The 16,993-nt window shown below is 44.0% G+C and overlaps 1 protein-coding gene across 7 annotated transcripts; it reads left to right on the top strand.

Moving 5' to 3' along the window:
- Positions 1–6,136: 6,136 nt before the first annotated feature.
- On the top strand, positions 6,137–16,384 carry Zfp639 (zinc finger protein 639). 7 transcript variants are annotated; one of them, XM_087633653.1, is made up of 8 exons: positions 6,137–6,182; positions 8,480–8,683; positions 9,412–9,501; positions 9,792–9,862; positions 10,347–10,415; positions 12,251–12,361; positions 14,735–14,869; positions 15,177–16,384. In XM_087633653.1, exons 5-8 carry the CDS (start codon positions 10,358–10,360, stop codon positions 16,328–16,330), a joined length of 1,458 nt encoding a protein of 485 aa, XP_087489779.1. In that variant the 5' UTR covers positions 6,137–6,182; positions 8,480–8,683; positions 9,412–9,501; positions 9,792–9,862; positions 10,347–10,357; the 3' UTR covers positions 16,331–16,384. The 7 variants fall into 7 exon arrangements, with proteins under 7 accessions (XP_087489779.1, XP_087489771.1, XP_087489784.1 ...); XM_087633652.1 differs by having other exon boundaries at positions 6,158–6,326; XM_087633645.1 differs by lacking the exon at positions 9,412–9,501.
- The last annotated feature ends 609 nt before the right edge of the window (positions 16,385–16,993 follow it).

Below are 16,993 nucleotides of genomic sequence, written 5' to 3' on the forward strand. Positions count from 1 at the left end.
TGTGTGTGTGTGTGTGTGGTGTGTGTATATATATGTGTGTGTATGTGTGTATGTGTGTATATATATGTGTGTGTGTACGTGTGTGTGATGTGTGTGGGGTGTGTGTGTATGTGTGGTGTGTGTGTATATGTGTGTGTGATGTGTGTGGTGTGTGTGTATGTGTGGTGTGTGTGTATATGTGTGTGTGATGTGTGTGTGTGGTGTGTGTGTGGTGTGTGTGTGTATGGTGTGTGTGCGTATGTGTGTGTGTGGTGTGTGGGTGTGGGTGTATGTGTGTGCGTGTATGTGTGGTGTGTGTGTATGTGTGTATGTATGTATATATGTGTGTGTGTATATGTGTGTATGTGTATATATGTGTGTGGTGTGTGTGTATATATATGTGTGTGTATATTTATATGTGTGTATGTGTATGTATGTATATATGTGTGTATGTATATATATGTGTGTGTGTATGTATATATATGTGTGTGTGTGTATACATAACAATCTCCAGCTCTGATTCACACTGACCAGTCAAGAAATTCTTTTCTGTGTTTAAGCTAAGGATCTGTTTTTACCTGAGTCAAGGTTCCTAAAAGATGAGGGGGCCTCTCAGGCTGCTGTAGTTGACAGCCTCAGTGTCTGACATGAACACCCGCCCAGTGCCCTGGGAGAGGTGAGCCCCCTTTATCTGCATCAGTATGAATGACCCTGTGAAGTAGAAACATCCACCATTCCCCCCCTTCCTTTGCTCTTTACCCATAGTTGACTTTCCTTTTTACATCTTAAATGTCTGTTTTCCAGATGTGCCTGTGATAGCTCACATCCCTTGCATTTGTAAAGCAGAGGTTGGAGGATCAGGAGTTTGAAGCTAGCCTGGGCTATATAGTGAGTCTCAGAACAGCCTGGAAGACTGTGTGAAGAAATTCGGGCAGAAAATAAGAGAGGAGAGAAGAGGAAGGGGAAAGGGGATGAGGAAGACAAGACGGGTGAGAAAAGGAGGTATGGAAGGAGGAGGAAGGAATTGTGGGAAAGATGTATGGAGTCCTGCTTTGCCTCCACAAGGAGAAGTTAAAAAAAAAAAACTGCAAGGAGCAATCATTTCATAATGGCTAGCCTCTGGTAAGGGAAGTTCTGCTGCTCTGTTTGGCTAGTCAACGCTAAGAGCAGGTCAGTGTTAACTCCACCAGGTGGAAATATGATCACTACCACAGACTTTGAGTCAAGTTTGAAGCAAGCTTTATTAAATGTTGGCCGGGATGATGGATACTGGTCAGGTCCGTATGGAATGCTCAGAGTATGACACTAAATTACAGTAGTCAGAGCCTTATAAAGGCAAAACTCACAGTGCTATGTACTTCCTACCTCCATCCAATCAGAGGCAAGCATACATTCTGTATCGAGCAGGGAGGGAACACCCTAATCGTTGCTTTTCTTTACCTTACTTCTTCTGTGTTTGTTTCTTGAGACAGCGTCAACATAGTCCAGTCTAACCCGGAGCCTAGCATGCAGGTGTGTGTTGCTATAAGCAACCACACTTGTTTACGGAAGGGGAAACACAGTGTGGTATCTTACATAAACAACCCCAAGCATTCCAAGAAGTTGTCTGTCCTTGGGCAAGTGGGGCTTATGGGTTAGAGGCATTTTTGTTTTATAGACCTCTTAGCTCTTATAGTAAGATGGGTCTTCTAGTCCCTGGGCTTACCATTCAGCATGTGGGACACTTGATGCTGAGATTTCAAAACTCAGATGTGGAAATACTTCAGTTACAGCTTACAGAGAACCGAAAAGATTTCCCCTGTGGCCTTTCATGTCTGTCATAAAAGAAACACAAGGATATTTTTAACTGAAGTTTCCTTGAAAATGCTAAACAGGAGGCCTTAAATGCTCGCTAATGAATCCAAATCATGTTCCTGGAATATAGGTGGAGATGAGGGCCTCATAGTCCAGGCTGACCTCCAACTTGCTATGTACCTGATCGTGACCTTGAACTTTTGGTCCTTCTGCCTCTGTGAGGGCTATGCTCTGAAGTGAAAACTTTTGGTTTCTTTGAAATGTCAGTTGTGTCTGATAGTGTTTCGCCAGGGCAGACAGGAATATTTTCCTTAAGTGGACACACAAATGAAGGAATATTTCCCTGAAGCAGACACAGGTGAAAGGATGTTTTGCTAAAGCAAGCACGTGGAAGGACATGTGGTAAAGGAATATAAATAATATGACCCCACAGACAGTGGGAGCTGGAGCATTCGTTTGCTTTGCTCCTCGATGTTGTTTGCTGACGACATGCATGTATCGGTGTGCCTTACACTGTATTGCTAAGGACATGCATGTATCGGTGTGCCTTACACTGTGTTGCTAAGGACATGCATGTATCGGTGTGCCTTACACTGTGTTGCTGAGCTCTGCTGCTGGTGTTCAGGCACCTTCTTGCCACTTCCACTGACTCAGGCACAATGACGTCAGCTGACACAGGCTCACACGGTGAGGCAAGACCTGCGGGAGGACATGTACTATTCGGAAGGAATATAAATAGGACTCAACAGACATTGACAGGGCCTGATGCAATGCTTCTTGGTCTCCAGTCTTCATCTTCATTGATCCTCACTTTGTGGAGAGACATGGCAGAGAACTTCTGGGGTCCCTCCTGGTCCTGGTCCTGGTCCTTCCTGCTGACTCATGTGGGTTCTTTGGAGGCCTGGCTGTTCCTGCTAGGTCATATTTGCTATCGGACACTGGCATATTTGTGGACTGTTCGCAAGTGATTTGAGCTCCCAATGGTGATTCCTGTGAACTGAACTACTGATTTCCGGACAACACAGATTGGATTGCTCCAAAGATCAATTTCCAAACAGGTCTACTTCCCCAGTATCCTAATAATCTCTCTTTCCCACTACCTCTGGTGGGTAGTGGGCTAAAAGGGAGATTTAAGCATTAAAGAACCCTTATTAAAAATAGGGTTTGAAAAATCGAATTTACAATTTTCTGTTGTCAACTTGACTATATCTGGAATGAACTACAATCCAGAAATGGATTTCAGATCTTGAGGCTGGTATACACAAGCTTTTGATCCAGAACTTGAGGCTGGAAGACACAGACCTTTAATGTAGATCTTGAGACACACTTTGATTTTGGGCCATAGTTCTGCTGGAGGCCTATATGGTAGAAGAAGGAAGCCACCTCTGCCTTCTCCTTCTCCTTTCTTTTTCCTCCCCCTCCCCTCCCCTCCTCCTCTTCCTTCTCCTCCTCCCCTCCTCCTTCTCTACCTCTTCCTCCTCCCCCTCCTTCCTCTTCTTTGCTGGCTTGCACTCACTTTACCAGAACATCTACTGGAGCCTACTTCTTCAGGATCCCAGTTTATGCGGAAAACCAGCTAAAACACCCAGTTTCATGAAGCTGAGCCACTACTAGATTCTAGAACTTTTCACTCATAGCTGGCCATTGTTGGATTAGCTGATGAGCACCCTGTAAGTCATTCCAATAAATTCTCTTTATACACACACACACACACACACACACACACACACACACACACACACACTCCACAAGTTCTGTTATTCTAGAAAACCCTAGTACAGCCTCCACCTCTTAAGTGCCAGGATTACAATAATTTGCCACCATGCCTGGCTTGGCAAAGTCTTTGGAAAAGGTGCAAACAACTTAAACATCACTATTTAACTTTTATATGGTCACTTGCAGGAATCGTAAGGTGCCACGAACATTTTAATTGCATCAGGAGTATTTATAGTCTGAAAAAGTATGTAACTGAAAAAACTGCCACTTAACAATAATCCGATTTTGAGAAAAATATGTGCGCATGCAGGTATAAAGTCATGGAGAGGCAGACCAAGGGAATCAGGTCAGGGGGTGGGAGTTGGTCGTTTTCTTTTTTTTCTATTCTGTTCTATTATTCACTGTATAACAACCATTTGTGTGATCAGGGAAAAATTAAGCTATGATACATCTGTAGGGAAAAGTTAGGAGGATGGTGGTTAAATATTCCTGTAAAATGTTATCCTAGGGTTTTCAAAAGTTTACCTAGCTACTAGATGGGGAAGGGAAAGGGGGAGTCCTGAAAGAGAGAGAGAGAGAGAGAGAGAGAGAGAGAGAGAGAGAGAGAGAGAGAGAGAATCAAGAAAGACTCTCCTGGTGACGTGCTGATCATTTGTGACAATGATGCTTGGCTTCTAAGTACTGTCTCTCCTCTCTCCCTCTCTCCCCTTTCTCTTTCTCTCCCCTTTCTCTCTCTCTTCCCTTTCTCTCTCTCCCCCCTCTCCCTCTTTTCCCCCTTCCTCCACCTCTCCCTCCTCCCCTCCTCCCACGCTCCCAGCGACTCAGGCAAGAGAGGACGCGTGTTTACTTTTTACTACAAAATGCTTTGGAATAAAACTGCTCCGTAGAATTAAGTCAAACCCAAGGGCAAGCGTGAGAAACTCTGTTAACTGACGGAGATCGCATGGCGCCCCCTTGTGACCTGTACTAGATTCACAGTGAAAAACCAATGGCCGCGGACAGCATCTTTATAAATTCAACAGTCTTGTATTGATCAAGCCTCAATTCCCTATTCCGTACCAGATGCTAGGTATACTAGGAGTAAAGAATGTCTGCAAATCCTTCCTTACTGTATCTGGGCCACACTGGTGCGCCTAAATATTTATTTGTGTAGGAACGCCTACAGATTATGAGGTCACCAAACTGAATCTCGCAAACAAGCTGTGTCTCTCCAATATCTCACAGCTGGACTTCCCCGGGCGTGGGTGACGGGGGTCAGTGACGACCGGCTGAATACAGGTGATTGACAGCAAGAACAGGGAGCTGGGTGAGTGAGACACGAACTGCAGCTGGAACTTTGCAGGTGATCTTGGAAATAAGGTACCCCGACTCGATTTAGCTGTTCACTTACAATTAGCTGGACCCCAGGTGCTTAAATTACAAAACCGAGTAACACTCACAAGTTTGTTTTTTTTTTTTTTTTTTCTAATTGTACTGAAACATCTTCAACTCGCACCCAGATTAGGGGTTGGGAAGGTGGAGTGCCTCCTTAGAGGTAGCGGAGACCTAGGATTACATTTTAAAATGTTTTTTTTTAATATTTCTTATTTTTATCTGTATGAGTGTTTTGCCAGAATGTATGTCTGTGCACCACTTGTGTTCCTGATACCCATGGAGACCAGAAGGCTTCAGGTGACCTAGGACTGGATTTAAAGGTAGATGTGAACCTCATTGTGAGTGTTGGAAATTAAACCGGGGTCTCCTAGTAAAGGAGCCAGTTTTCTTAACAGCTGAGCCATCTCTCTAGCCCCTGGAGTCCGTTCTAAACACTGAAGGAGGGGCGAGAAAACACACAGCCGTACTCTGAACCGTTACTTTTATTGTTGAGTGCTCAAATCTCAGTAATCACCCTGCCAAGCACAGACCAGCACAAGAACTCTACTGCCAGCCCGAGGAATAATTCAAAAAATACGTTCACAATTATTTATGTTCATTTGATTTAATCCTTTCCTCATTGACGATCAAGGTTTTAATGACGAAAAGGATTTAAATGGCGGAATCCAATCCTTTGTGATAGCCTCGGTTCTCTCCACCAGAACTTCTTTTAGGATTTATTTTTTATTTTTTAGTACTTAGGTATGGGGAGGTGTATGCCTGGGGAGGGATCATATCCCTTTTGTTGGAGTTACAGTACAGGCGTTTGTGAACCGCCATGTGGATGCTTTCTCTGGAAGAAAAGTAGTACTCTCTTAACTGGTGAAGCCATTTCTTTAGCCCTCCCTTCTCTAACTCCACCACCTCCAATCTCCCAAGACTTCATGAACCCAGGGTGTGGTCTGAGGACCCAGCTCGAGTCACATCGCGTTTTTTCTCGTTCCTGGACTTATCTAGCCCGGTACTACCACCATGCGTGAAACACTAATGATCCTGAAGACACTGCTGATTGATCACTGTGGGCTTTCAGGGAACCGCTGTGCAGGAGAGCGCTGAGCTCAGAGGGGAGGGTGGCACGGCGGCAATGTGTCCGCAGGGGGCGCTAGACCTCTCTGTACCGCTAGCCTCTCTTAATCTAGGTCCGGCTGCCAGGCCCCGCCCCTAACACGAAGCCACGCCCGCTTCTGCTCAGGCCACGCCCCCACCCTTAGGGTTCCCGGACCCCTCCTTCCCCGTCTTTACCCTCGCGGCCTGCAGTGGCGCATGCGCGGGGTGACCCGGTGAGTGCGGCCCGGGCCTGGCGGGCAGGGAAGGGCAGGGCAAGGGAGGGCGCAGGAGGCTGGGGAGGGCGCGGGCGGTGGCCCGGCAGCCCCCTCCGTACTATCATCCGGGCGGGCCTCTCCGGAGCTGCGCTGCTGCGTGAGGTGAGGGCCGGCCTCCGGGGCCTGCGTGCCAAGCGAGGGCCGCGGGGCGAGCGGGGCCTGCTGGCCCGGTGTGTATCGGCCTCTCGGGTGGACTCCGTGGCGGGGAGGCCTATGCCGGCCTGCAGGAGGCCGCTCCCGTGGGGGACGCTGGAGTCCAGCGGGGCCTGAGCCCTGTGTCCTCACGGACAGCGACTCTCAGGAGAGGCCACACTGGACAAGCGTTCTTCGAATGCCGCTTCAATTCCTATTATTTGTGACAGGGTCTTGTGTAGCATAGACTGGGCTAAGAGGCGTGTTAGAGTAGACTGGGCTAAGAGGCGTGTGCCACCACGCCGGACTTCAATTAGAAGGTGAAAATTCTCTTTATGTTTGAGAATTTTACGTGCTTATTGCGTGTATGCATGAGCACGTGTGGCATGGCGCAACTGCAGAGGTCAGAGGACAACTTTCAAAGAGTCTGTTCTTCCCACCATGTGGGTTCCGGTGATGGCACTCAGGGCGTCAGGCTTAGCAGTGAGCACCTTCCGAGCTATCACACCGGCCCTGAAAATAGTTATTTTTATGGATGTGAAAAATAAAGTTATAAATGTCTTAAAAACGCAGCGACCCAGTCTCAAAAAATTCGGTGCTGGGCACTGGAGAGAGTACCCAGTTGGAGTAGGTTCATGATCTCCTCTAACTCCTCCAGACCACACACACACACACACACACACACATGTATCTTGGCATTGTGTAAAGCCATCTGAAGTTGCATGAGAAACCTTTGAAAAGGTTTGTCTCTGGGAAGCACTATTAAGTGTTTGGAAGATTCCAGGTACCAAGATGCCTATGTGTGGGCCATGTGCTTTTTTTGATTTTTAGGACACAAGAGTCTTTCTGTGTAATCTCGAGTCAGCCTTCTGACTGCTGGGGATGTCAGCTGTGAGCCACTGTGCTCTTCTTGCTGTTACTATATGGAAGATGACTGCCCTTTGCCTGAGAATGGGGTTGGGCCTTTTTAAAATGAGATACATTTTTTTTCCTTCTTTCTTCCATGTTTTCTCAAAAAAAAAAATGGAGAGCAAGCCAGTAGTGGTGTGTGCTTTTAACAAACAAACAAACAAAAAACTGCCTAACACCAAATATAAAATCAGAATTAGCACATGACTACGTCCCATCCATTTATTCTTTTATATACTTCTGGCTGGCCAGGAACATACTGTATAGACCAGGCTGGTCAAGAACTCAGAGACCTCCTTCTGTCTCTACCTCCTGAGGGCTGGGAATAAAGGCATGGGCCACAATACTCTTTTTTTTGAGACAGGCTTTCTCTGAATAGCCCTGGCAGTCCTGGTAGACCAGGCTGGCCTTGAACTCAGATCTGCCTGCCTCTGCCTCTTGAGTGCTGGGATTGAAGATGTGTGCCACAAGCTGTTTTTTATTTTATTTTTTTAAATAAACTATGGTTATATCACCACCTTTTTTTCTGAGTGAATGGATTTTAAGTGATATAATTTCAAATGTCCTGATTTTCTACAGTGACACCTGTGTATAATTGGGGAGGGATGAGCTTCAGATGGTTCACAATCTTTTTGATAGGATAACTAGTGAGCACAAGTTTATATGGCTTTTACATCATTTCATTAAGAAGCCAACTTTCTCAAGCTGGCAAGATGGCCGGCTCCCTTTACAGTGGGTAAGGTACCTGCTGCCAAGTCTGAGGACCTGAGTTCAGTCCCCAGGACTCACATCACTCCTGTACTGTGGCATTTGCATGTATTACACCCGGATGTCTTTATGAAAGCACTTGTGCATACACAAATCCGACACTCTTTGCTTATGTGCAGGCTGGTTGACAGGTCTTGGTTGTAAGTGGTCTTAATGAAGCATTGGTGACGTTCAGCCCTGAAAAGTTACTCCCCTCCACCTTCTTCATTTGACAAGCCGAATCCAAATTGCAGTTTTAAGTACTTGTAATACCATACTTGGTTTCCTTATGTTCTGTACAACCTGAAATATTCTCATGACAGTTGTGTTCTCCCTGATATTAGAATGTAATAGGATATGGGCTATAAGAAATGCTGTTTCCAAAAGAATGCTGTTTATGGTGTTGGATGAGGCATTTTGTCTGTGTATCTAACATTTCTATAAGAGTCTGCCTGTCAAATTTTCAGATGATCACCTCCCCTCTCCTATTCGTGCTTAAGAACCTGAAGCAAGATGGACTTGCTGGTGGCAGTATGGAACAGTGAGGGTTCACACATGCATACTTAGTTACCTGATGCCAGAAGTCCGAAGACATGTACTCTTGGGCCTTTGGTTCGGTCTATGTTGCAATGGACTTTATTGGCGTTGGTCTCTTCCTTGCTTAGAATGAGGTGAGTTTGATAAGGGAGCCCTTTTGTGTTCCTCCCTGGATTGTTGGGAATATGACATAAGCAATAAGAATGGGCTTAATAAGTGTGTGGACATGTGACATACAGAAGTGGCAAATGCCCCTCAGAGAGGTTTCCACTAGAACGAGATATTTATCTTATATTTGCCTGGGGTGCCTGTAACCTAAAAACTCAGGAGGCTAGGACAGTGTCACAATAGGGTTCAGGGCTAGACTGGTAGGTAGACCCTGTCTCAAGAAACTAAAAAGCAAGACTCGAGGTAAAGGCAGATTACGGTGTTCCCTCCTGCTCTCTGCAGCACAGACAGATGCTAAGCTGAGGGGAGAGCTTTAATTTATTAATTTGAGATCAATGGGTCATTATATCTATTCTTATTTCTAAAACTACAATAAATTGAGAAACATGTACTTTAAAATTGGTTAGACTTCTGGTCAAATCTAACCCTACCACATGTACTAAATATCCAGCTGGCCTGACTCTGTTACGTCGCAGTTTACTAATTTATAACAAGGTGTAACCAACAGAACTAGCAAGTTCTGAGTGAATGAAGATATACTATCTGTATGTAACTGATATTCAGTAAATCAGCACTGATGTGTAAAAACTTGCACAGTTTTAGGTGCATGAGTCTATATTTGTACTTTTTTCTTGATATGTGTGTGTGTTTATATGTAATATTTATCTGATTTAGACAAAGTCTCTCTTTGTAGCACTGACCTGAAGCTTAACTATGTAGACCAGGTTGGCCTCAACCTCACAGAGATCTCCGTTCATCAGCCTCCCAGTTGCTGGGAGTAAAGGTGTGTGCCACCTTGACCAGCCATTTGTGATTTTTTTTTTTAATGCTTGCATAAACTAATACAGATTTCTTCTGTGGTTTTGGTATCAAGATATAGCTGTGACTATAAAGGTACATTTGTTTCAGAGAAATAGGAACTTGTATGTATGAGTGGATATTTACATATTTTATGTGTATAAAGTCGTTTAGAAAGCGTAAGGGATATGCCTGAGTTCTCTCTGTTGCTAATTTAATGCGTGGAAGGCACGCAGTGACGCTGTGCTTATCTGACTGCTTGTCTCTTACTTGTAGGCACTTCTTGCCATTCGTGGAAACCTGCCTGTAGTTCATTTTTCTCACAGCAGTATTGAGAGTTATACCAAGTAAGTGGAATACAGCCAAACTAATTAGTAAATTTTCCAGTGGCTCATGGGACCTTAGTTGTTGGAGTTGCTACACTCTCAGTAGAATGTTGAATGTGACCTCATAAGATTCTTCTTTCTTGAAAATTATTTATGTTCTAAGATTCTGTGTAACACTTTTTTTTTTCCTGGAAGCCATTATGTTGATATAGATTCACAAGTTTATTTTTAAGGAGAAACATCCATCTTTAGGTTGAAATCTGTAGAAAGTGTATGCCTATATGCATAATGGGTTATTTGTACGTGTCTGACAGGGTCTCATTTTGTAACCATGGCTGGCCTGAAACTACTTATGTAGACCAGGCAAGCCTTGAACTCTGCCTTTCTGGGCCTCCCGAGTTCTGGGACTAAAAGGTGTATGTTTGCTTTGTCTAGGCTTGTTTGGGGGCATAGTGCTTTCTGTAGTGGCATGGTGGATGCCCGTTAAATGTTTTTCTGTTTTTAGATTGAAAAGATATGAGTGAATATCCTAAAAAGAGAAAAAGGAAGACTTTACACCCTTCTCGATATTCAGGTTAGTCTATAATTGAATTACTGAAAGAGTAGTGGCTTCTTATTATTCCCATCCATTTTTAAATGGTAAGTCTAGACCATTTCCTGGTATGAGAACCCAGACTACATCCTCTGCATATTCATTATCATACGGGTGGAGTGCTACAGGGACGCTTTACACCTTTACACTCTACTCAGCCTACCTCTGAGGACTGAAATACTGAAAACTAGATTTCCAAGCTTATCCCTCGTGTGGTAGAATTGGATTTTGCCTGTCAGAGTCATAATTTGTACTTAAGGTGCAGCAGTAACTTCAACAGGAAATATTTTGCATTGAGGAAAAGAAGCTGTATCTTACACACTATTGTTGGAACTGTGAACTTTATGTGTGTGTTTATTTGCATCTGTATGTGCATGCCTGGTATCTAGGGAGGTCAACAGTGGGTGTTAGATTCCCTGGAACTATAGTTACAGATGGTTGTGAACCATCAGTTGGATGCTACAACTGAACCCAGGTTTTCTGTAGAGTAATAAGTGCTCTTAGTCACTGAGCCATCTCTCTACCTCAGTTTTCACTTTGTATAATCTATAATTGAGTTGGCTCTCCTGTGTTAATATAGAAAAGAGCTCTGGGCTGGGGAGGTAGCTCCATGGATAGAGTGCTTGCCTAGCATACATGAAGCCCTGGGTTCACATCTAATCCCACCACTTGACAAGGGTAGGCAGGCAAGATCGAGTGAGGCCAGCTTAGGCTACAGGAAACTCAATCTCAAAAAAAGAGGGAGGGAGGTTAGGTGACAAATAGAGGCTTGGTGGTGGTGGTGGTGGTGGTGGTGCAGCAGGTGGTTCATGCCTTTAATCCCAGCAGTGTGTGTGGGGGGGGTGGGGGGGAGGCATGCTGGTCTCTGGAGGCTGGCCTGGTCTACAGAGCAAGTTTCAGGACAGCCAGGACCATTTCACACATACCCATTAGCTTGTCCCATGCCCATGCACCCTCTGAGGATAGTGAGCCTTGTCTGTCCTGGCTTTGGGATGCTGCTCTTCACAAGCCCCCCCGCCTCTGCTCTCAAGACTAGTTCTCATGTATTATGCTTTCTTGGCACTGTGTGGCATGCCTTCTTGGTTGGCCATGGTAGTTAATTCACTATTTTAAATATTAGCACAATATTACATATGTATACTTTATACGATTTGAACTACAAGGCAAATGTTTCCTTGTGTTTTAAAAGCTTTTAAAGGTATATTTTTATGTGTGTGAGTGTTCTGCCTACATAAATGTACGTGTATCACAAACCTTTGCCTGTGGAGGTAAAAGATGTCAGCTTCTCTGGAATTGGAGTTAACAGTTGTCAGCTAGCATGTGGTGTTGTAAACTGAACCCAAGACTTCTACAACAGAGTATCTGAGCTCTTTCTAGCCACTGTTTTTGTTTCTAAAAATAAATAAAGTTTTTGTTCTTAATATTATTTAGATTCATTTTAGAGTTAAGATCTTGTATGGCCCAGACTGGTCTCACTCCTGATCCACCTTAGCCTCTGCAGTGCTGACCCTGGAGGCGTGCAGCACCACTTGGCTCTGTTAAGTCTAATCAGCTCTTCCAAAGCCAAATGCTAGTGTTTGGTCTGAGGTATGAAGCTGAAGAATTTGCTGTATTTTTCCTACTGAAACTCATTAAAATCATGAAATATGGGTTAGGGATATAGGTCAGGGTGGAGGGTTTGCCTGGCATGTGCAAGGCATTGCGTCCCATCTTTAAAAAAAGAAGTAGACAAAAGATTGGCAAGCTCGTGTATCACATCATGAGATATGCATCAGTCTCCTGTGCTGAGAATTGTCTTCATTTTGTTTTACATTCAGATTCTTCTGGAATAAGCAGAATTGCAGATGGAGTCAGTGGAATTTTTTCTGATCATTGTTACAGTGTTTGCTCTATGAGACAGCCAGACTTAAAATATTTTGACAACAAAGGTATGTCTCCTATTTCCCAGAATACTCTGTAACTTGCTTTTACAGGACCTAGGGATGCCTCTGTGTGGGTAAGTTTCTGCCTATCGTGCAAGACCTGACTCCTCTGTAGTACTACAGAAAAAATAAAAAAAGAAACAGAAACTGTCTGTGTGTATTTTCCCTTGGGAACTATCTGAAAAGGTAGTTTGAATGTGAGTTTATGGTTTCAAGACAGGCAAACATTTTGTTATAATGTAAAAAAATTAAGCTTTTTAAAATCAAATTAGTAATTTCCCTTTTTAAGCAAACTCAAGTCCTTTTTAGTTGGCTAAGAGTTGATATAAACCCAAGTGATCTGGAGTTGGAGTATTGGTAGTCAAGTGTTAGGAAGTGCCTTGTCCACTTCTCTCAGCCTGGAATGCTGATGGAGGGGAAGGATGGAAAGCAGCTACTTGGTGTTTCTCAGTCTTGGCCTGCTCTTTTTTAAGAGCACTGGTAAGTGATAAGAAGGTGCTCCCACGGGCTGGAGAGATGGCTCAGCGGTTAAGAGCACCCGACTGCTCTTCCAGAGGTCATGAGTTCAATTCCCAGCAACCACATGGTGGCTCACAACCATCTGTAAAGAGATCCGATGCCCTCTTCTGGTGTATCTGAAGACAGCTATGGTGTACTTATATATAATAAATGAATAAATCTTTAAAAAAAAAAAAAAAAAGAAGGTGCTCCCACTGTTACTCCCCATCTGTGACTCAGTCATAAGTGTGAGCCCATGTCTGGCACAGTACTAACTTGCATGCTCACACACAGACATGCTCATACCCAGGCATGCTCACATATAGGCATGCTCACAGACCTACATCTTATACCTGTGAGAGTTCATAGAACTGGTTTGCTTTTTTAGTTGAGACCTAAAAGAAGTAACCATAGTAGGGGTTGGGGATTTAGCTTAGCGGTAGAATGCTTGCCTAGCAAGCACAAGGGCCTGGGTTCGGTCCCCAGCTCCGAAAAAAAAGAAAAAAAAAAAAAAAGTAACCGTAGTAGTGAGCACATTTTATGTCCAGATCTTGGTTTATAATTCCAAGGAACTAAGGGTCCTATAGACATACATGGCTGGTTCTAGAGCTGGGGAGGAAATAGACAAGATGTGTTTGGAGTATCTTGTGGTGCTGGAAAATAGGGAAATATTGAAAAGCAAAAATGACACACACAGTATGGATGAACTAAAGGAGCATAAGAGCCAACTGTAGGTGCTCTTGAGGGCCTCGGCGGAGTTCAGTTGACAGATTGCTTGTCTACCACACATGAGGCCTTGGCTCCCACCCCAGCACTGAAAACAAAGTGAAAGCTCCCAATAGCCAGAACTGAAGTAATTTGAGAAAACATGAATCTGAACTGCTATAAATGATTTTGTGAATAAATAGGGATAGAAGGGGAAAATTCAAAAGAATTCCCATTTATTTATATCAGTGTTCCTTCCTTAAGGAGATGGAACCCACGCTCCACTTCTTAGTGTGGGCTTCATAGTGCTTCCAGGGAGTAGGGTAGGAAAGGACAGTACAGAACCAAAATGTTACATTAGCCAGGTGAGTGGAGGGGAGCTCAATAGTGTGTACCCTAGGGTTTTGCCCTAGTACTGCCCATGGACTCATAATTACATGAGTAATCATGAAAAGAATGTCATTAATAGGGCATTACAAAATGTTTATAAAGTAGTCCTTAGAACAGTTAGCTTCCAGTTACCTAGAGAGACATGACTAAATGTAATGTGGGATCCAAAAAGTCACTGAGTAAAAACCAAGTACGTCTGGATGAAGTGTGGGCTTCCATTACTAAAATGTATCGGCACCAGTAGTCAGTTATTAATTGCAACAAGTGCCTTATATTTATATTATTTCATTAATAGCAGGGAAATGCTTGTGTTGTATTAGGAACACTTTATCCTATTTTCACAAATTTTTCCCCTAAAACTGTTCTTTTAAAAACAAAGTCTATTAAAACACACATATTGCGGTCCAGTTTCTCTCTTGACCCTTATTTCAGTTTCTGTGCTAACTTGGAGAGAATGAGACTAATCTTACTCAATATCTTTTTTTTTTCCCCAGAGCTGAGGACCAAACCCACGCTAGGCAAGCGCTCTACCACTGAGCTAAATCCCCAACCCCTCACTCAATAGCTTACTCTTCCTTAGGACGTTCAGAGCGTGCTCCAGTGAAAGTAGCAGATCAACAAAGACAGTGGGTTGGCTATTCTGGCATATTCTCAGTATCTTTAGGGATCTATAATAAAAGTCCTACAAGGCTAAGTCTAAGTTGTTAGTTTCTATTGCTGTTAAAATTAGTATTTTATGATGCTTAATGCTTTGATATAAAATATTTTTCCAAATTCTTCTTACAGATGATGATTCTGATCCTGAGACAGCAAATGACTTGCCCAAATTTACAGATGGAACCAAGGCCAGAAGCAGGAGTCAGAGCTGCCTGGTTCCCAGCCCTGTGCTTAGGATTCTAGAGCACACTGTCTTTTCCACAGGTTAGCGGAACTCTTTAAGAGCATTCTGCAGGGTGCCTCGTTAGCGCAGTAGGTAGTGCGTCAGTCTCATAAGAGCATTCTGCATGTTTTGTTCAGATCAGCTAAAAGCAGTACACTGTAACTTCCTTTCATAGGATTGTTTCTAATGAGACAGACTTAGTGCAGTGCTACAATAGTGAGAAGACTTTCTAATGGGGCTTTATTAGTACAGTGTGACAGCACTGGGACAACTGGCTCTGATGGAGTGGTTGTTTCTAATGGGGCTTATATAGGACAGTACTATAACTGTGGGTTTTCTGTGTTTCAGAAAAGCCTGCTGATGTTGAAATTTGTGATGAAGAGTGTGGCTCCCCTGAGTCAGGGCATCAGCATACCCACGAGGAGAGCCCTATAGAGGTTCACACCTCGGAAGATGTCCCGATTGCTGTGGAAGTTCATGCGATTTCTGAAGATTATGATATAGAGGCAGAGAACAATTCCTCTGAGAGCCTCCTGGACCAGACTGATGAAGAACCACCAGCTAAACTCTGTAAAATACTTGACAAGAGCCAAGCTTCAAATGTGACCGCCCAACAGAAGTGGCCATTACTGAGAGCCAACAGCAGTGGCCTCTACAAATGTGAACTTTGTGAATTCAACAGTAAGTATTTTTCCGACCTAAAGCAGCATGTCATCCTGAAGCACAAGCGCACTGACTCGAATGTGTGTCGGGTGTGTAAGGAGAGCTTCTCTACCAATATGCTTCTTATTGAGCACGCCAAACTTCATGAAGAAGATCCCTACATCTGTAAGTACTGTGACTATAAGACAGTGATCTTTGAGAACCTCAGCCAGCACATTGCAGACACCCACTTCAGTGACCACCTCTACTGGTGTGAGCAGTGTGATGTGCAGTTCTCCTCAAGCAGTGAGCTCTACCTGCACTTCCAGGAGCACAGCCGCGATGAGCAATACCTGTGCCAGTTCTGTGAGCATGAGACAGGTGACCCTGAGGACTTGCACAGCCATGTCGTCAATGAGCACGCTCGCAGACTGATCGAGCTGAGTGACAAGTGCGGCAGTGGTGGCCATGGGCAGTGCAGCCTTTTAAGCAAGATCACCTTTGACAAATGCAAAAATTTCTTCGTGTGTCAAGTATGTGGCTTTCGGAGCAGACTTCACACAAATGTCAACAGACACGTGGCTATCGAGCATACTAAAATATTCCCTCATGTTTGTGATGACTGTGGGAAGGGCTTTTCCAGCATGTTGGAATATTGCAAGCATCTAAATTCACATCTGTCTGAAGGGATTTATTTATGCCAGTATTGTGAATATTCAACAGGACAAATTGAAGATCTTAAAATTCATCTAGATTTCAAGCATTCAGCTGACTTGCCTCATAAATGTAGTGACTGCTTGATGAGGTTTGGGAATGAGAGGGAATTAATCAGTCACCTTCCAGTCCACGAGACTACCTGACTGTTATCTTTACATAATGTTTATGTAAAATAAATTCTTTTTTAATGTTAAAAACGGCCGGGCTGAACTACTTTTGACAAGTTTTCTGGCGGCACTGCACTCACTTTCCAGTATGTAACACTTGGTGCTGGTGCTTTCAGTCGCATGCCAGCCACAGTTACCACTTCAGTGACTGCTACTCAGTTTCCTGCCTGTGCTCCAAGTTCATGACTGGAAGGAAACAAGGTACTGAAGAAACCCACTACAAGAGCTCACTGTCTTGCCTTCTTTAAACCCAAGACAACCTTGTATGAAGTAGGCTACAGGTATTGACTACAGAAGTAGGACACAGGGTATGGATGTGTGGTGGTGGAGGTGGAGGTGTTTTTCATAACTTATGTGGGTGTTTGCCTGTTTGTAAACACACCAGGTGTGTGAGTGCATGGAGGCCTGAGGAGAGGGCATCAGATCCCCTGGGACTGGAGTTACTAACAGCTATAACTGCACTGAGACCTGCTTTCATCCTATAGCTCAAGCTGGTTTCAAACTGTCCTGCCTCAGCGCCTCAGCTGCAGGGATGGCAGGCACAAAACACCACATCCAGTGAATTCTTTTTTAAAGACTCTATTTGAGTTGAAGGATGTGATGTAATGGGGGAGGCCAGGAAGGTGTGAGACAGTAAGA

Source organism: Rattus norvegicus, chromosome 2, assembly GCF_021556685.1.
Source record: "Rattus norvegicus strain SHRSP/BbbUtx chromosome 2, alternate assembly SHRSP_T2T, whole genome shotgun sequence".
Lineage (NCBI taxonomy): Eukaryota > Metazoa > Chordata > Mammalia > Rodentia > Muridae > Rattus > Rattus norvegicus.

What these genes read in the sequence shown, in the direction of transcription:
- Zfp639 (XM_087633653.1), top strand. Translation starts at nt 10,358, where the DNA reads ATGAGTGAATATCCTAAAAAGAGAAAAAGGAAGACTTTACACCCTTCT. An exon ending in ACACCCTTCTCGATATTCAG is followed by an intron (nt 10,416 to 12,250) that starts GTTAGTCTATAA and finishes TTTTACATTCAG; the next exon opens with ATTCTTCTGGAATAAGCAGA. An exon ending in GCACACTGTCTTTTCCACAG is followed by an intron (nt 14,870 to 15,176) that starts GTTAGCGGAACT and finishes TCTGTGTTTCAG; the next exon opens with AAAAGCCTGCTGATGTTGAA.